Here is a 20,965-nt window from a genome sequence, read left to right as displayed (position 1 = left end):
AAAGTTTCTGCTATATGATTTCTGCCATTTAAATCAAAAGGAAAGAACTGAGTGATAAATGCTATAGCAATTATCACTATATCCATCTATTATGTGACCAAGATTTCTCAGCACTTGTATCTAAAAAACACATAAAATTACTGTTGGAAGTTAAAGCACAGCAATTAATATTTATGGATACATAAACTAAATGAATAAGGAAAGAAAATAGCAACGCCATCCATTTTAAGAAATACATTTCCAATATAACTCTTGGAAGGAATGATGCTAAAGCTGAAACTCCAGTACTTTGGCCACCTCATGCAAAGAGCTGACTCATTGGAAAAGACTCTGATGCTGGGAGGGATTGGGGGCAGGAGGAGAAGGGGACGACAGAGGATGAGATGGCTGGATGGCATCACGGATTCGATGGACGTGAGTCTGAGTGAACTCTGGGAGTTGGTGATGGACAGGGAGGCCTGGCGTGCTGCGATACATGGGGTCGCAAAGAGTCAGACACGACTGAGCGACTGAACTGAACTGAATAGGTTTAACAATTATAAATTACACGTTTATTAGTAATTATAAACATAATTTAATCCAGTAAAAAGTGAATATTTAACAACTTTTAGCGGCAAGATCACTAAATATTATAAATGTATATATCTTTTTACTCAGTAAATATATATTTATAAAGTATGATAGAGTAATTAAAATATTTTAAATTCCATAAAAATATATCATATGAAGTTAAAATACATATATAGGGACTTCCCTGGTGATCTAGTGGCTAAGACTCCACACTCACAACTCAGGGAGCCCAGGTTTAACCCGTGGTCAGGGAACAAGACCCCACATGCTGCAACTAAGAGTTCACACGCCGCAACTAAAGATCCAGCAGGCAGCAGTGAAGACCAAAGATCCTATGGGCCTCAACTAAGACTGAGAGAAAAAAGCACAATATGAATTTTCCAACTGTTAAAGAGGAGATGGCATACATATTTTTTAAGTTTTTTAAAACTGAAATATAGTTGATTTGCAATGTTGTTGCACATATATTTTTAAAATAGACGATGATGAATATCAGATCTGAACTATCTTTAGAGATCATAGGATACACAGTGTCGTGTTAAGTTTTAAAAATCAACATGTACATCCTCAAAAATGTGTAACAAGGCAAATACTTTATTTAAAAAAGGGGGTGGGGCAGGGTATCTGCAAGAAAAAAAAAAAAAGTGAAAGTGGCTCAGTTGCATCTGATTCTTTGCAACTCCATGGACTATATAGTCCATGGAATTCTCCAGGCCAGAATGCTGGAGTAGGTAGCCTTTCCCTTCTTCCCAACCCAGGGATCGAACCCAGGTCTCCCGCATTGCAGGCGGATTCTTTACCAGCCAAGCCAAACCTCCCAAATCAAAAACCTAGACTGAGAAGAACCTCTGCTTATCAACTAATAGCTGTATATCTATAGTGCATCTATTCACTGGACTACTACATAGCAATAAGTAGCAAAAATATAGAGCCTGTCCCTTCTCCAGCAGATCTTCTCAGGAAGATCTTCTCTGGGTTGGCCCAGGAATCAAACCAGGGTCTGCTGCATTGCCAACTGAGCTAGGAGGGAAGCCCCTATCTAGCAATGAAACAGATGATAAAGATATCAAAATACTTTGCTATGGAGTGATCTTACAGACTACACTACCAAGTAAAAAACCAAACAGTGTTGAGAGTTTCTTCAAGAAGGGTGGCATATTCTAATGTTAAAAAAAAAAAACAATGGAAGGCTAAGCCATATAATATTTAAAGCAGGTCACCCATGGGTAAGAAGAGAGAAGGGAAAAGAGGGAATCAGGACAAAAATTAGACTTTTCTGAATAAAATTTCTTTGCAGATTTGACTTTGGAACCATGAAAACATCGTTTGCATAATTATAAAATACATTAAATTCAAAACATTTTTTAAAAAGCATATCCTCAAAGTAAACTTTCAGCATAACTCTCACCCAACTGATAGAATTACAAACCAAGAAAAAATAATTTCAAGTGTCTTTAAAACACAGTACTTTAAATACACATTTTTAGTGAGATAAACCTAGTGAGATATACCACCACCAAGGAAATAAAAAGACTTTAAATCATTTTACTAGCAACTATAATTGTACTGATATTGTGAAACTATTTGTCTAAAAGGATAAAGCAAGTAAGTTACTAAATTAACATCATTAGGAACCAAGACACTCAACCCAAAAGCTATGAAAGAAAAACAGTGCTGTATTTGACAATGTAAGAAAATACCTTTTCTCCAAGGCAATAACCACCAAAAATGAAGACAAAAAATTAGCGGAAAAAAACTAGTTTAAAGTACTAATAACTATTATTAGTATCACAGCAGTCGGCTAGTTTCTCTAAAATACCATTATTTTGTCAAATTTAAGAAACCATAAAGATACATTATTATTGTCTATACTAATGTACAAAACATTTTTAACTCAACAAGAGGCATCCAGTTAGATTTCAGAGATGTCAAAAATGTGGGAAAATGTGTCTGAGACTCAACATAAAAAGAATTTCTACAAATCAATAGTATTCCAAAGACCAAATAGAAAAATGGGCAAAAGATAGCAAGTAACAACTATCAAAAGGGAAATAAATGGACTATAGGTATTATGAGTGAGGTATTCAAACCACACTCAAAAGAAATACAAAGTAAGACTACACTGGGATACTATTTTTTATTGCAAAGATCAAAAGGATGATAATATTGCTAAAGTGTGAGGGAACAGGCATGCTCGGACATTGCTGGTGATAGTCTAAATCAAGTATAACAAAATTAGAAATGTACCTGTCCTGATGTAGCAGCTCTACTTCTAGAAATTTATCCTGCAGACATGCCGATAAATGTGCAAAATAACCCATATAGAGGCTAGTTTATGCAACATTATTTTAAGTGGGGGAAGAAGGCTGATAGATCCTTCCATATGTTGGTGTTGGATAACAGCAGTATATCATACACTGGAATACTATGCACCTACTGAAAAGAATGCTGCTGCTGCTAAGTCGCTTCAGGCGTGTCCAACTCTTAGTGACCCCATGGACTGCAGCCTACCAGGCTCCTCATCCATGGGATTTTCCAGGCAAGAGTACTGGAGTGGGGTGCCATTGCCTTCTCAGACTGAAAGGAATGAGGGTGATTTTAATGGACTCTTATGGTTGGTCTCTTAAGATATATTAATTTTACAAAGTAAGATTACAAACAGTGTGTACAATATACTACTGGCGGAGAAAGAGTAAGAAAGTGGGATGAGAATACAGATTTTCTTTGTGATAAATAAAATATTTCTGATGAGATAAAAAGAAGCTAGGAATACCATTTGCCTCTGGGATGGGAAAGTGGGTGGCGTGAACTTAAAATCAAAAATACAAATCTGATGTATTAGTTTTTAGTATATAACCTAAAAAAAAAATTAAAAAGCAACACTTGCCTTTTTTCCTTTTGAGGTTTCAGAATCCTCATCTTCATCTACACTGAGTAGATTTGCCTCACTACATAGAAAATAAGGGGGAAAAAAATCTTAAGTGACAATTACAACTCATATATTAAATTCAGAAGTTTTATTCTCCTTGTTCACCTAATACAGAGATCAGCAAACTTTCTGTAAAGGGCCAGAGACTAAATATTTTAGAATTTTGCAAGCCATATGGCCTCTGAAGCCACCACTCAGCCTTGCTTTGCAACTGCTCCAAGAAAACGATAGCAAAACCCAATGATGGCCCACACTGGGCCCACTGCATTGTTTACTGACCTCTGCCATAAATGAACACATAGCTTTTGTTTTCATCTTAACTACAGATTTCGTCTACTTTCACTCATTCTTCCTTTCTGTCTTGGATTTTAAATTAGGGGGAAAGGACTCAAAACGGAATTAAAGAAACAACATACTGTTAAGAAAATCTTAGTTGATGAAAAAAAGTAATTTCAATGGTATTAACCCAATAAAATTGTTATACCACTACCATTCTGAGAAATATCAAACCTTCACTGAGAATTATTGACCTCAGATTCTAAAAAGCCAGAATGATGTTATCTATTAATAGTTCATGTTAATCTGAACACAATGATAAACCAACTGTAATTTATAAATGAAGCATACAGAACAGGGAGCACCTTAAAAGACACATTTTTATACATGACAAATATTCTATCAAATAAAGTAAAAATAAATCCTTCTGAAGACAACTCTGCTAAACTGTTTTTAGTTGAAATCTTAGCTATTATAATAAAGATGTAAAATGTCTCAATATTGCTTGTATACAACTTTTTAAATGCTCTCCGACAAACATTTTACAGAAATGTTTAAAAAGTGGTATATTTCTTAACACTTTTAGGTGTTAGACCACTTAAAGGTGGTCTACTCAATTTCTGATTTAATGCCAATTTGTCAAAACAACACCTAAGTAATAAACATCTATAATAAAAAATAATCAGAAATAAAAAGAAAGAAAACCATAAAATGCCAATTTTGAGTGAGAAGCTTACTAGTTCAAAGTTCTCCTTCAAATAAAACTTAACTTCAAATTCAACATCTCACAGGTGAAGGCACCTAAAGCGGTAATGATGAATGGAGCTGTTGCCCAGACAGAAGAAAAGAACCTACAATACTTAGCCAATATACTCTGGAAGACTTCTTGCATAAAATTTCTAAAAAATACTTGCAGTTTTGGTAGAACTTAAGTGTACATATTTTTGTGTCTCTTAATTTGCTATTTGTTCTGGCCAGCAGAAACCAGATCAATAACCAAGAAACTAATAGCAATGCTAAATTTGTAATACAAATCTCATGACATTCAAAAGGTTCTATGAAAGCCATTTAAAAATTTACAGCAGTCACTCCAAGTACATTAACAGAGTATAATGAACGCTTCACTTCTGTCTGGGTCAACACCTGTGTTTAGCATTTATAGCGTTTCTGCTTTCTCTGGTAGCAATCTATGATGAACATGGTTGGGGACGGAGTTGGGGGTTGGGGGGAGTTTTGACTGCAAAGGCAGACACTGAACTTTCTTACAAACTTCAGGAATCGTAATCTGGGTTCATTCACTCCTGGTAAACGGTGGCTTATCACTACCTGAACAGAGTGCCATGTTAAAAAAAATAATAATGTCTTTAATAAGAAATCCACAATATGGTCAACTTTTAATTATAAGATTACCTGTATAATATGTACATATTTATACATTGCAAAAGATGAAGAAATACAACCACATAATTATTTACCAATAAAACAATTGCTTTTCCTTTCCTTAATGCTACTGTAAGTCAATATTTTCTAAGAATGTCATACTTTAAAAGATTTTTCCATGGAATATAAATTGTTTTTCTAATGAAAAGTTTCATTCTTATAAAATATCTGAGGGGGTAAAAAAAATTCTTACTCTTTATCTGTATCTCCTTCACTTTCTTCTCCATGATCAAAGCTCCAATTATTTTTAAAACCTCCATCTCTTTTAGATTCTGATCTAGCCAAAGCTGAAATAAAAACAAACTCAGATAAGTATTCATTAATAGAGCTATTCAATATAAAATAAAATTGAGCATTTGCCAAACTCTTTGTTTAGTCAAGATTTTCTTTTAATTTGTTTGCCTTTTGCCTTCTGCCTCTAAGAGAAAAAGAACACATTAAAATCTGTTCATACACTTGACCATATGTGTGAATGTGCTAGAGAAAAAAGCTCAAATTCAGTAAAATGTAATATAAATGTGGACAGGAACGTATGAATATGTATGAAATACATAAGAATCAACCCTGTATCTCCATATTTGATCACTGGTTCTAGAAATTAGTAACTTAATTTGCTTGCCTTATTAATGAGAACTAAATCCAGACCACCAGCCTTTTTGCTACCTCAGCCAACCATCTCTGCATTTTAACAGAAAAAAAACAAACCAAGGTTTTTTGTGTTAGCATCAGGGAGAGCTCAATGTTCAACAAACCTCTCCAAATCAGAACACCGAACATGCTTAACTATGAGATTAAAATCATATAAATGCATGCCTGAAATATCCTGAAGCCATAAACAATTAGAAAGTGGGAACCTGAGAAATAAATGAAGTTCTGAAGGTGGCATTTGTTTTGGAGCCACATAACAAAACCCTGAGGCCTAGAGCTTGGGAAGATCACTTCTGGGGGGCCCAGCAAGATGAAAGGTCAGCCTGAAGACCAGAAGGGCAAAATCCCACTGGCTGAACTAGTGCAGAATAAAAAGAGACTTACTCAAGAAAGAGACGGGTGGGAGGGGGGGATAATAACGGTATCATGCTATTGGTTCAGGGTTCCGGGATTGAACTAAAGACAGATAGGGCTTCCCTGATGGCTCAGCTGGTAAAGAATCCACCAGCAATGCAGGAGACACATGTTTGATCCCTGGGTCAGGAAGATCTCCTAGAGGAAGAAAACGGCAACCCACTCCAGTATTCTTCCCTGGGAAAGGCCATGGACAGAGAAGCCTAGTGGGCTACAGTCCAAAGGGTCATAAAAAATTGGACACGAATGAGCGACTATGCATTCATGCAAAGACTAAAGAGTACCTCCACTTCATGTTTAGGGAATACCTCAACACGAGCTCACAGTTACTCAGGTTTGGGACCAGAATTTTCATAACCTACATGGCCCAGAAGAGTCCATAATTAAAATAGTCTCATAGCCTATATGGCCCAGAAAAGCCCCTAATTAAAATGGAAAAGATGCATAATATCACAAAGATGTTAGGGAAGTGCAAATCAAAAGTATAATGAGATACTATTTCACATTCGTTAGGACGTTTTTTTTTTTTTTTAAATAGAAAACAGTGAGTGTTGGTGAGGATGTGGAGAACCTGGAACTGTTTTGCATTACCTGTGGGAATATAAAATGGTGCAGCCATTGTGGAAAATGCTTGGCAGTTCTTCAGAAAGTTAAACATAGAACTGCTCTATGATCAGCGATCCTACTTCTAGAAATATACCCAGAAACAACTGAGAGCATGGACTCTGAAACTTGTACACCAAAGTTCACAGTAGCATTATTCACTGAAGTCAGAAGGTGGAAACAACCCAAATGTCCATCAGCAGATGAACGGATAAACAAAACGTGCTGTGTTCACAAATACACATATAAAGGATTATTTTTTGCCTTATTTTCTGAATTATAAAGAAACGAACTCTGACGTGCTACAACATGGATGAACCTTGAAAACCAGGAGTAAAATGCTTTACCCATTTTAACTCACAGGGCTTCCCTGGTAGCTCAACTGGTAAAGAATATGCCTGCAATGCAGGAAACCTAGGTTCGATCCCTGGGTTGGGAAGATCCCCTGGAAAAGGGAACGGCTACCCACTCCAGTATTCGTGCCTGGAGAATTCCATGGACAGAGGAGCCTGGCAGGCTACAAGTCCATGGGGTCGCAAAGAGTCAGACATGACAGCAACTTTCACTTTCATTTTACTCGTGCCAGACACAGAAGGACAAATATTGCATTATTCCATTTATATATCTAAAAATAGGCATTCAGAGAGCAAGTAGAATAGAGGTTTCCAGGGGCTGAAGGGAGAGGAGAATGTAGAGTTATTTTTTAATGGGTACTGAGCTTTTGTCTGGGATGATGAGAAAGTTCTAGAAATGGATAGTGGTGATAGTTGCACAACATTAATTTACATTTGTATATTTATAAACAGTTAAAACAATAAATTTTATGTTGTGTATATTTTCCCACAGTAAAAAACTGTAAAGGCTAAAACATAAGTACCAAAACCTCTAAATGACTAGCAGAATCAAATATAAATCTTCTCTAAAAAACTAAAACGTCAATGTCTCAAAAAAATTAAAAAAAAATATGAGTTTACAACCAAAAATATTATGAAGTAGGTGGAAAGAAGTCATCATGAGCAAATCTGAAACCTCTTTACATGTATAATATACATAAAGAAATAGCAGATAATAGGAGCAAGGTTTTTCTTTCAGAAAAAGAAGTTATAAATAAGCAAGAGAGGAGAGCTAGAAGGAACTGTTCATTCCAGTGGTGCCAGGTTAGAGTAAGAGGTATCAGTATGAACTTACATTTATTTGCTACCCATACAGATGAATAGATACAGAAACAAATACAGACACCCTGTTCCATGGGCTAGAAGAGCTAAAGGTCTGTCCCCAGAGAAAGCCTACAAGTGATATCCTAGTAGCAACAAGCACGCTTACAACCAGATTTTGTTTTCTGAATACCATTCTCCAATACAAGGAGCCAGAGCTCCCAGGAGAAATGACTGATTCTAGGATGAGGCCGGAAAAACACAAGGTAAGTCTGGAGTATTCTGTAGGGCCAAAAAGCAAGAAGGTGTTTTTTTAAAAAAAGGATGGTGTAAAGTAGTTATCCTCCAATTAAATAAATTTAAATTAAAAAAAAAAAAAAAAAGGATGGGAAATTTCAAAAGGATTCAGGAGCAACCTAAAAGAACCTCCCAATCACCAAAAGTGGAACAATTTTTCACAAAAATAAATGATAACAGTACTGAATTATAATCCCCCAATAAAATATTCATTATATAAATAACTGAATAAATAAATAAATGGGGAGAAGGGACACATTTTCCCTACAGAATTCCAAATAATACATATATAAACCCCTGCCTTTAAGAGACAGAACTTGTAACTCACTTCCAAAGAGTCAACTACAGAAAAAGGTGCCTAACAGTAAGAAATCTGAAAATCACTACCTGCATCAAGTGAACATCAAAGTTAACATCAAAAGTGATGTTTTATTCATAGCATTCCCTTCATGGATCATAGCCTTGTCGTGGTGAAGGCACTTGCATAACTCAATGAAGCTATCAGCCATGCTGTGCGGGGCCACCCAAGATAAACAGGTCACGATGGAGAGTTCTGAAAAAACGACTTCCACTGGAGGAGGGAATGACAAATCACTTCAATATTCTTGCCTTGAAAACCCCACGAACAGTATGAAAAGGCAAAAAAAGATATGACACCTGGAGATGAGCCCCCCAGGTCAGAAAGTGCTCAATATGCTACTGGCAAAGAGCGCAGAAATAGCTCCAGAAAGAACAAAGAGGACGGGCCAAATGGAAATGATACACAGTTGTGGATATGCCTCGGGATGAAAATAAAGTCTGATGATGTAAAGAATACTGCATTGGAACCTGGAATGTCAGGACCATGAATCAAGGTAAATTGGACATGGTCAAGCAGGTGGCAAGAGTGAACACCAGGCGTCAGTGAACTAAAACGGACGGGAATAGGCATTTAATTCAGATGACCACTGTATCTACTACTGTGAGCAAGAATGCCTTAGAAGAATTGGAATAGCCCTCTTAATCAAGAAAAGAGTCCAAAGAATAGCCCTCTTAATCAAGAAAAGAGTCCTTATTGCAAAATTTAGGCTTAAATTGAAGAAAGTAAAGAAAACCACTAGACCTTTCAGGTATAACTTAACTTAAATCCCTTTTGATTATACAGTGGAGGTGATGAATAGATTCAAGGGATTAGATCTGGTGGAGTGTCTGAAGAACTATGGATGGAGGTTCGTAACACTGTACAGGAGGCAGTGACCAAAACCCTCCCCAAGAAAAGCAAAGCAAGAAGGCAAAGTGGTTGTCTGAGGAGACTTTACAAATAGCTGAGAAAAGAGAACAAGGAAAAGGCAAGGGAGAAAGGGAAAATATATCCAACAACACGCAGAGAGAACAGCAAGGAGAGAGGAGCAAGTCTTCTTAAGTGAACAATGTAAAGAAATAGAGGAAAACAAAAGAATGGGAGACTAGAGATCTCTTCAAGAAAATTGGAGATACCAAGGAAACATTTCATGCAAAGATGGGCATGATAAAGGACAGAAACGGTAAGGATCTAATAGAAGGAGAAGAGCCTACGAAGAGGTGGCAAGAATACACTGAACAATTGTACAAAAAAGGTCTTAATGACCCAGATTACCGTGATGGTGTGCTTACTCACCTAGAGCCAGACATCCTGGAATGCAAAGTCAAGTGGGCCTCAGCATCACTATGAACAAAGCTAGTGGAGGTGATGGAATTCCAGTTGAGCTATTTCGAATCCTTAAAAATGATGATGTTAAAGTCCTGCACTCAACATGTCAGCAACTATGGAAAACTCACCAATGTCCACAGGACTAGAAAAGGTCAGTTTTCATCTAATCCCAAAGAAAGGCAATGCCAAAGAATGCTCAAACTACCCTACAGCTGCACTCATTTCACATGCTAGCAAGGTAATGTTCAATATTCTTCAAGCTAGGCTTCAACAATACATGAACTGAGAACTTTCAGATATACAAGCTGAGCTTACAAAAAGCAGAGGAACCAGAAATCAAACTGCCAACATTTGTTGGATTATAGAGAAAGCAAGAGAATCCCACAAAAACATCTACTTCTGTTTCATTAAATATAAAGCTTTGACTGTATGGATCACAACAAACTGTGAAAATTTCTTAAAAGAGATGGGAGTACCAGACCACCTTACCTGCCTCCTGAGAAACTTGTATGCAGGTCAAGAAGCAAGTCAGAATCAGACATGGAACAACAGACTGGTTCAAAACTGAGAAAGGAGTATGTCAAGGCTGTATATTCTTACCCTGCTTATTTAACTTATATACAGAATACACTGTCAAAATGCCAGGTGGGATGAATCACAAGCTGGAATCAAGGTTGCTAAGTGAAGTATCAATAACCTCAGATATGCAGATAATACCATTCTAATGGTAAAAAGCAAAGAAAAACTAAAGAGCCTCTTTATTAGGGTGAAAGAGAGTGAAAAAGCTGGCTTAAAACTCAACATTCAAAAAACGAACATCAGTGGCATTCACTCCCACCACTTCATGGCAACCAGAAGGGGAAAACATGGAAACAGTGACAGATTTTATCATCTTGGGCTCCAAAATCACTGCAGATGGTGAGTGCACCCGTGAAATTAAGACACGTGCTCCCTGGAAGGAAACCTATGACAAACCTAGACAACGGATTAAAAAGGAGAGACATCACTTTGCCAACAAAGGTCTGTATAGTCAAAGCCATGGTTTCTCCAGTAATCATGAATGGATATAAGAGTTGGACCATAAAGAAGGCTGAGTACCTAAGAGCTTTGGCCTCTGAATTGTGTATTGGAAGACTTTTGAGAGCCCCTTGGATTGCCAGGAGATCAAACTGGTCAACCCTAAAAGACACCAACCTGAATATTCATTGGAAGGACTGATATTGAAACTGAAGCTCCAATATTTTGGCCACCTCAGGTGAAGGCCAACTCATTGGAAAAGACCTTGATGCTAGGAAAGATTGAAGGCAAAAGGAAAAGGGGGCAACAGAGGATGAGATGGTTGGATAGCATCACTGACTCCATGTTTGAGCAAACTTCAGGAGATGGTGAAGGACAGGGAAGCCTGGCATGCTGCATTTCATGGGGCTGCAAAGAGCTGGACATGACTTAGGGACTGAACAACAACAACATTCACAGCACATTTAATACGACGTGATGAAAATGTGACTTCAACTCTCTGTTTTCTTCCCCAAAACCCATGTCAGTTTTGTCATGAGAACACATCAGATAAACCCAAACTGAGGAACATTTTAGAAAATCCTGACCAGGACAGTTTAAAACTGTTAAGGTTGTGAAAAAAGATCAAAGAAACCGACATGATCAGAGGGGACAAAGATGACACGACAACCAAATGCATTGTGGAGTCCTGGACTGGATCCTACGGAAGAAAGTCAAGCCTGTAGTTTATGCCCTTGTTAATTTCCTAGTTTTTTACAAACATATTATTATCTAAGTCAGCAACATTAGGGGAAGATGGGTAAACAATACAAAGCAACTATAACTTTGAAATTTCTCTATAAATCTAAAATTATCCCTCCAAAATATTCAGAAACCAAATGTAAAATAAACCTGTAGTTTTTTTTTTTTTTTAAAAAGGGGTTATGAAGAACGTAATAAACTCTGATGATTACTAGTCTATAAAGACTCCTAAATGCAGCAACTAGTATCCATCACTGAAAGCCAGGCAAGTTACCATAAAGGTCTCTAAGCAGTGAAAAACCAAGGTTTTTACATTCTGTACACCCTAAAGGAAACAGGGTTCTGTACACACGATTCTAACAAGTCTAATCATATCATTTCCTAATTGACAGCAAATTAGAACCTATAAATTAACCTAATGAAAGAGAAAAATAACCTAATGAAAGTGATGATTGCCAATTAGAACAAAATAAATTATAAAAAACAAGCAAATTCTAAAAACATAAATTTTAGAGCAACTTGCACTAAGGAAAAAAACTTTGAACCCTCAGAAATTCTTGAGTATCAGCACTCTTTGCTCTCCTGTTATGGTTGACACTAATAATAATCAGAGTGGAAATTTACATACACTGTATTCTCTTTACAAAATTAAAGGAAAAACAAAGGCTAAAGAGAGATCTCCATTAAGCAACATAAATTAAATACTGCATTTTTCTCCATGCACCTCCATTAAAAGGACAGTAATGAAAAGAAACGGGAAAATTAGAAACCTGTAAGAACAGAAAGAACCCAGACAGAAGATAACAGCAGATGCCTGATGCACCTAAACTGATGAACGATGAAGTCTGATGGATGCATAGGAGCTGATTCAGTTTGTCTACAGAAAGAAACAAGCACTTGTGAGGGCACAAATATCACCAAACTGACAAAAGAAAAAAACTCTGAATATTGCTATCAATAAAAGGTAACTGAATTATTACAAATCTTTCTGAAAAGAAAAATTCAAACACAGAAGGCTTCTCCCATAATTTCTTTCAAGCTTTTAAAAAATACCACCTAATAGATCTAGACTTTTCCAGAAGAATAAATTTTTTAAAAAGGAACATTTTGCAGCTCATTTTATGAAGTCAGAAGACTCTATCCCAAACCTGATACTAACATTTAAGGAAGGAAAATGCCATGAGAACATACTCTCATGAAGACAGATATCTAACTCTAAATAAGATAACAGTAAGTCAAATACAGCGATAATAATATATTACAACCAAGTAGCGTTTATTCTAAAAGCAAGTTCACATTTGAAAATCATGAATGTAATTCACAAAATAAAAACTCAGCAAACTGAGTATAGAAGGAATAAAAAGACAAGAGTAACTACTGCACAAAACCCTTTGGAAAACACTGTAACTTTTCCCCTGCCATAAGCAGCATGAACAGTTCTGTAACTATGTAGTGAAGGTCCTAGCTGGCACAGCATGGCAAGGCAGACGATGTCTGCAAGAGGTGAGGAAAGCAAACAAGCAAACTTCTTCATGTACACAGCCCCAGAAGAGCTAAAAAGCTGGAGGCACAGGTATCTGAAGGTAAGGAGAAAATCTGACTTTTTTTAAAAAAAAAGAACAAGTATTTAGTAGAATGTGAATTAACAAATATATAAGAAGAATACAACTGGAAAATCATAATTTGGGGAACATTATAATAAAATCTGATTAAAGCATGCATCATCAAGGAATGCTGAAACTAATAAATGGAAAGAAGCTAATACTAAGGGTGAAATCTGGTAAGAAATATGTTGTTATATTGTCTCAAAGTAGTTCCCCACAGGATATTAATTATAAAGGAGAACATAGTACCTTTCAGTGGAGAAACCTGGCAAAAACCATCTTAACTAAGTCATCAAAGATAATTTGACCAGTAAACAGGACAGAAGCTCATTGAGAATATCAATGAAAGTAAGTAATTACTGTGGCATTACTTACAAAAATGCATAACCTAAATCTAATCATGAGGAAGCATTAGACAAACTCAAAGTACAAATAACTGTAAAGTTTACGGCTTCCCAGGTGGTGTAGTGGTAAAAAATCCGCCTGCTGATGCAGGATGCAAGTTCCATCCCTGGGTCAGGAAGATCCCCCTGGAGCAGAAATGGCAAACTGTTCAGAAGAATCTGCCTGCAATGCAGGAGACCCAGGTTTGATCCCTGGGTTGGGAAAATTCCCTGGAGAAAGGAATGGCTACTCATTCCAGTAGTGTTGTCTGGAGAATCCCATGGAGAGAGGAGCCTGATGGGGTTGCGAAGAGTGGGACATGACTGAGAGATTGAATGCACACCCACATATGTTAAACATGTCAATGCAGAGAGAGACAAAGACTGGAATACTCTTCCAGATTAAAAAAGACAGACGAAACATGACTAATAAATGCAGTAAGTGATCCTAAGTTGGACCCGGAATCAGAATTTTTCTTTTTCCTAAAAGAACATTTTAGGTCAACTAGTAAAAATTGAAATAAAGTCTGTAGATTAGACAATAGTATTATATTAGTGTTAATTTTCTGATTTTGTTAACTACACTGTAGTGATTTAAGAGAATCTATAGTTCAAAAAACATGAAGAAGAGGCAGGACAATGACGTAAGTTGGGGTAATGAGCAGTGTGCCTGAAATTTACTTTCAAATAGTTCAGGGGAAAAAAAGTAAGTATATATAAACATATACAGTTAGAGAGAGAATACAATAAAGCAATGATGGTAAATATCAATACTTGGAGAAATAAGTTAAGGGCAAATGAAAATTATTTCTACTAACCTTACAACTACCACAAGTATCTTGGTAGGAAAGTCTCAACTGTCAATTGATGAACTGTTGGAGGGTTAGTATTTACATGTCTGAGGATTAAAACTCCAGAGGCATCCAGTCGTAAGAGGGGGCCCCACTCTCGTGAGTTTCGCCTTCAGGAGCTTGACCAGGTTCTCCCAGTAAACACTGGAGAAAAATCCACTCCCACCTCACCCTTCCCTTCCATCTAGGAAAGGGAAAAAGGAACCATTTTGAAATGCAAGAGAGGACTCTTCTTAACAAGGCCTCAGGAGTAAGAAAGAGCCTAACCTACAAAAGTTTTATTAAACTGACACAACTCCTGCTGGGAGAAGGGAGATACTCAACACCAGCCCATTCTAGCCATCCCGTCCCACCTAAGAGAAAAACACTGAGAAACATGTGTAAAGTTCACAGTTTAGAGGCCTAGGCTCATGGAACTGAAGATTAGACCCAATCCCAGGACTGCAGAATGCTTCCTCTTACCTCAAAACCTGTAGTTCCTTTTACCCAGTATATCATGTCCAGGTATCAGGAAAAAAAATTATTAAGACATACTAAAAGGCAAAAAACACAATGTGATGTGATAAAACAAGCATCAGGGCAGACATGGCATGGATGTTGGAATTATCAAGCTGGGAATTTAAACAACTGCACTTACTCTGCTAAGGGCTCTAATGGTTACAGCAGACAGCTAATTAACAAATTAAGACCTCTGCAACGTAAGCAGAAAATTAATGCTAGAAATAAAAATATGTAACAGAAAGGAAAGATGCCTCTGATGAGCTTACTAGTAGATTGGACACAGCTGAGGAAAGAATGTCTGAACTTGACTACTCAATGAAAGGGAAAGTGAAAGTCGCTCAGTCGTGTCCAACTCTTTGTGACCCCATGCACTACACAGTCCATGGAACTCTCCAGGCCAGAATACTGGAGTGGGTAGCCTTTCCCTGCCCCTGGGGATCTTCCCAACCCAGGGATCAAACCCAGGTCTCCCACATTGCAGGCAGATTCTTTACCAGCTGAGCCACAAGGGAAGCCCAAGAATACTGGAGTGGGTTGCCATTTCCTTCTCCAGTGGATCTTCCCGACCCAGGAATCAAACCAGGGTCTCCTGCATTTGCAGGCGGATTCTTTACCAACTGAGCAATCAGGGAAGCCAAAGAGAACTGACTGAAGGGAGGAGAAAAAAGAAACAACGCCCAAGGGTTGTGGGAGAAGTACAAAAGGTGTAACCTATGTTTAATAGAAATACTAGAAGGAGAATAAAGGAAGGAACAGAAAAAATATTTGAAACAATAAAAGAGTGAGAATTTCCACAAATTAACATCAGACAACAAACCACAGATCCAGGAAGTTCTGAGGCAGAATAAATCTAAAAAACTACACCAAGGTGTCAGCTACATATTGGCACTTGCCAAGAACATCTGCCAGCAACTGAACAACAACGAGGGCCTTTGCCACCTGCCTCTGCAGAGACTGAACGCTGTGCTGCTGTAGCTGCTGACCTTCAGCACCACCGAGGAGAATCCAGGGTGGAGAGTGAGGCACTCTGTGCTCCAGGGAACCCAGTGTAACACATCTTCAGACAATTAGGTACTTTCAGGAACTGATTTCATGATCCAAGTCCTTGCATCTCCTCATATCTAGAAATGCACTAAATCCCCTTCATGGTGACATCAGCTCCTTGTGACTAGCAGAAAACCTTTCGTAAAATAAGCACTTGATTGCGCTGAACTCCCTTTTCAGCAAAATCTTACACACTGAACTGACCCCACTACCGCTTTGGATCAGTCTCTCAGAGCTATCTGAGGTGCTATCTCCCAGGCTGCAGTCATTTAGCCTCAAACAAAACTTAACTCACAGCTCTCACATTGTGCGTCTTTTTAGTCGACAGAGGCATATCATTTTCAAACCACAGGCAGAGATAGGGTGGGGGAGGGGTGGGCAGGTGATGAAAGAAGCCCCAGAGAACTTGCTGCTGTTTTGCAAAATTTTTTTTTAAGTTCTTCAGAAGGAAGAAAAATGATATAGGTTAGAAATCTGAATGTATATAAAGACTACAGAGAAGGAATAAGTAAAGATAAAATTAAAACTTCAATTTTTCTTATTTCCAGTAGCAAGTAATAGTTTGCTGAAAATAATATAAACAAGATATTTGATTATATATCTTCTGTGTTGTATTTACAGAGATACAGATAGGGAAGAAAGAAATAAAACTTTGTTTGCAGATGACATGATCATCTAGGTAGAAAACCCAAATCACTCAAAAAAAGAAACACCATCACCCTCTTGGAACTAAAAAGCAAATGCAGTAAAGCTGCAGGATACAAGGTTAATACAAAAAAATTACACTTTCCTATATACCAATAATGAGCAAGGTGAATGTGAAATTAAAAACACAATTAACACTGACATTAGCACCCCAAAAATGAAATACTTAGCAATAAAGCTAACAAAATACATATAAAATCTACACAGGGGAAACTACGAAACTCTGATGGATGAAATGAAACCAAACTTAAATAAAATGGAGAGATATTTTGTGTTCATAGATGAGAAGATTCAATACCGTCAAGATGTCAGTTCTAACTTTATAAATTCAATGCAACTGCAGTCAAAGTTTTCACAAGTTATTTTATGAATGTTAAGAAACTGATTCTAAAGTTTATATGGAAAGGAAGAAGATTCAGAATAGCCATCACAATGTTTGTTTAGTCTGACTCTTTTTGCGACCCCGACTGTAGCCCACCAGGCTCCTCTAATCATGGGATTTCCCAGCCAAGAATACTAGAGCGGGTTGCCATTTCCTTCTTCAGTGGATCTTCCCAACCCAGGGATCAAACCTGTATCTCCTGCATTACAGCTGAGTTCTTTACCACTGAGTCACCAGGGAAGCCCAATCACAACGTTTAAGAACAAATCTGGAGAACAGACCCACCTGACTTCAAAGACTTATAAAGGCACAGTAATCAAGTCAGAGTAGTATTGGCAAAAGAACACGTAAATCTGTGGAAAAGCATACAGAGCCCAGAAGAGAGCCACATAAATACAGTCAACTGTTGTTTGTCAAGGGTGGAAAGGCAACACAACAGAGCAAAAGACAATCTTTTTGAAAAATGGTGCTGGAACAACTGCACGTTCACATGCAAAGTAACGAATCTAGACACAGATCTTACGCCTCTCACAAAAAGTAAAGCAAAAAAAAAAAAAAAACTAATTCAAAATGGATCACAGACCTAAGTGTAAAATACACAACTAAAAAACTCCTAGAAGATAACACAGAAGAAAATCTAGCTGGTATGGAGATGACTCTTTAGCTAAAACACCAAAGGTATAATCCACAAAAGAAAGAACTGATAAACTGGACTTCATTACAATTAAAAACTTTTGCTCTGTCACGAAAACCAGAAAACAAGCCACAGAGTGGGAGAAAATATCTGCAAAAATACAAATCTGATAAAGGACTTTATCCAAAATATATAGAGAATTCAATGATTAAAAAAACAACCTGATTAAAAAATAAGTCAAAGGCCTTAACAGACACCTTACCAAAGAAGATACAGACATGGCAAATGAGCATATGAAAAAATTCTTCATATCATATGTCATAAGGGAAATGCAAACTAAAATAGGAGATACCACTACCCCTCCACTAAAATCGACAAAATCTGGAACACTAACACCAAATGCTGTGAGGATGTGGCACCGGAACACTCATTCACTGCTGGTGAGAATATAAAATAGTACAGGTTTAGTCTCCCACAAACCAAAATGTACTGTCACCATATGGTTCAGCAACTATGCTCCTCGGTATTTACCCACAGGAGTAAAAACTAATAGCCACGCTGAATCCGCACCCAGATATTTACAGCAGCTTCATCATAACTGGCAAAACTTGGAAGCAACCAAGATATCCTTCAGTAGGTAGGAGGATGAATAAACTTTGGTGAATTCAATGAAATATTATTTGGGGGGAAAAAAAGGAGGTGCCTAGTCATGACACGACATGGAGGATGAAACAACCTTAAACGCCTATTACTCAGTGAAAACAAAACAAAACCAAACCCAGAAGAGTAGACCGACTGTATGACTTCACCTAGATGACACACTGAATAGGCAAAACCATGGAGACAGTATAAAGGTCAGCAGTTGCCAGGGTGGGGTGGGTGTGGGGATGGAGGGATGAACAGGTAGAACAATGAAGATTTTTATGGCAATGAAAATACTCTGTATGATACAATAAAGATGGGTACACGTCATTATACACTTGTCCAAACTCGCAGACTATACCACACAGTGTAAAGTCTATGGGTGAACCACAATGTAAACTATGGACTTTTGAGAGATGATGAGAGTGGAGGGTTATCAATTGCAGCAGACATACCACTCTGGTAAGAGAGGTTGATATTGGTGAAGGCTATGCATGTGTTGGGGTGGGAGGTATACAGCAAATCTCTGTACCTTCCTCTCTCAACTTTGCTGAGAACCTAAAACTTCTCTTTAAAAAAAGAGTAAAAAAAAATAAGTAAATCTTTTGCATAGTTAGAAAAAAAGTCCTCCCTGCCCAGTTTTATTTTTTATTGGAATATAATTGCTTTACAATGTTATGTCAGTTTCTGCTGTACAAGGAAGTGAATCAACTATATGTAAAATATATCCCCCCCTTCATAAACCTCCCTTCCCTACCCCCTTCCCACCTCTCTTGGTTATCACAGAGCATAGAGCTGAGTTTCCTGTGCTTCGCAGCAGGTTCGCACTAGCTGGGATTTCACACATGGTAATGTGTACATGCCAATGCTACTCTCCCAACTAATCCCCCCACCCACCCCGTGTCCACGTCTGTTCACCATGTCTACATCTCTACTTCTGCTCTAGAAATAAGCTCATCTGTATCATTTTTCCGGAGAAGGCAATGGCAATCCACTCCAGTACTCTTGCCTGGAAACTCCCATTGGCGGAGGAGCCTGGTGGGCTGCAGTCCAAGCGGTCACGAAGAGTCGGACACGACTGAGTGACTTCACTTTCACTTTTCACTTTCACCCACTGGAGAAGGAAATGGCAACCCACTCCAGTGTTCTTGCCTGGAGAATCCCAGGGATGGGGAAGCCTGGTGTGATGCCGTCTATGGAGCTGCACAGAGTTGGACATGACTGAAGCTACTTAGCAGCAGCAGCAGCAGTACCATTTTTCTAGATTCTACATATATAGATATATGTGGAATGCATATATATTCCACATATATGGGTTTATATAAGATATCTGTTTTGCTCTTTCTGACTTCCTTCCCTCTGCATGACAGACTATAGGTTCATTCCTGTCCAGCTTCACTGAGTTATAACTGAACAACACTGTGTAAGTTCAAGGTGTACAGCATAATGACTTGACTTAAATATACTGTGAAATAATTACCATAATATGCTCAGTTAACAACTATCATCTCATACAGATGAAATAAAGAAAAGGAAGACAGAGAAAGAAGAAAACGAAGAAATTGTGACGAGAACTCTTAGGATTTACTTTAACTTCTAAACAAGTCAAACTACCACACAATTGCACTTATTTCACATGCTAGCAAGGTCAAGCTCAAAATCCTTCAAGCCAGGCTTCAACAGTACGTGAACCAATAACATCCAGATGTACAAGGTGGATTTAGAAAAGGCAGAGGAACCAGAGATCAAATTGCTACCAACCGCTGGATCATCAAAAAAGCAAGAAAGTTCCAGAAAAATATCTACTTCTGATTCACTGACTACGCTGAAGCCTGACTGTGTGGATCACAAAAAACTGGAAAATTCTTCAAGAGATGTGAATACCAGACCACCTCACCTGCCTCTGGACAAACCTGTATGCAGGCCAAAAAGCAACAGTTTGAACCAGACATGGAACAATGGACTGGTTCCAAATTGGGAAAGGGGTACATCAAGGCTGTTTATTGTCACCCTGCTTATTTAACTTATATGCAGAGTACATCACGATAAACGCCAGGCTGGATGAAGCACAAGATGGAATCAAAACTGCCGGGAGAAATATCCATAACCTCAGATATGCAGATGACACCACCCTTATGGTAGACTGTGAAGAGGAATTAAACAGCCTCTTGATGAAGGTAAAAGGAGAGTGAAAAAGCTGGCTTAATACTCAATATTCAGAAAACAAAGATCATGGCATCTGATCCTATCACTTCATGGCAAATACTTGGGAAAACAATGGAAACAGTGACAGACTTTTTATTTTGGGGGGCTCCAAAATCACTGCAGATGGTGACTGCAGCCATGAAATTCAAAGACACCTGCTCCTTGGAAGAAAAGCTATGACAAATCTAGACAGCATATTAAAAAGCAGAGACATTACTTTGCAAACAAAGGTCTGTCTAGTCAAAGCTACGGTTTT

General features: G+C 37.8%; 1 protein-coding gene across 7 annotated transcripts in view; it reads right to left on the bottom strand.

Moving 5' to 3' along the window:
- LOC120860421 (sentrin-specific protease 6-like) overlaps positions 1 to 20,965 on the bottom strand; it is a 127,551-nt gene that overhangs the window by 89,087 nt on the left and 17,499 nt on the right. For 4 of the 7 annotated variants that reach the window (XM_040236223.1, XM_040236224.1, XM_040236225.1 and 1 more), the window contains exons 2-3: positions 5,409 to 5,502; positions 3,458 to 3,518 (exon numbers count right to left, since the gene is read on the bottom strand). The exons of the other annotated variants lie outside the window; for them this stretch is intronic. In XM_040236223.1, coding sequence (XP_040092157.1) covers positions 3,458 to 3,518; positions 5,409 to 5,502 — 155 coding nt within the window. The remainder of the gene's footprint in view (positions 1 to 3,457; positions 3,519 to 5,408; positions 5,503 to 20,965) is intronic. 7 annotated transcript variants of the gene reach the window in all.

Source organism: Oryx dammah, unplaced genomic scaffold, assembly GCF_014754425.2.
Source record: "Oryx dammah isolate SB20612 unplaced genomic scaffold, SCBI_Odam_1.1 HiC_scaffold_11072, whole genome shotgun sequence".
In the NCBI taxonomy this organism is placed as follows: domain Eukaryota; kingdom Metazoa; phylum Chordata; class Mammalia; order Artiodactyla; family Bovidae; genus Oryx; species Oryx dammah.
This window is presented reverse-complemented; position numbering and strand designations above follow the sequence as displayed.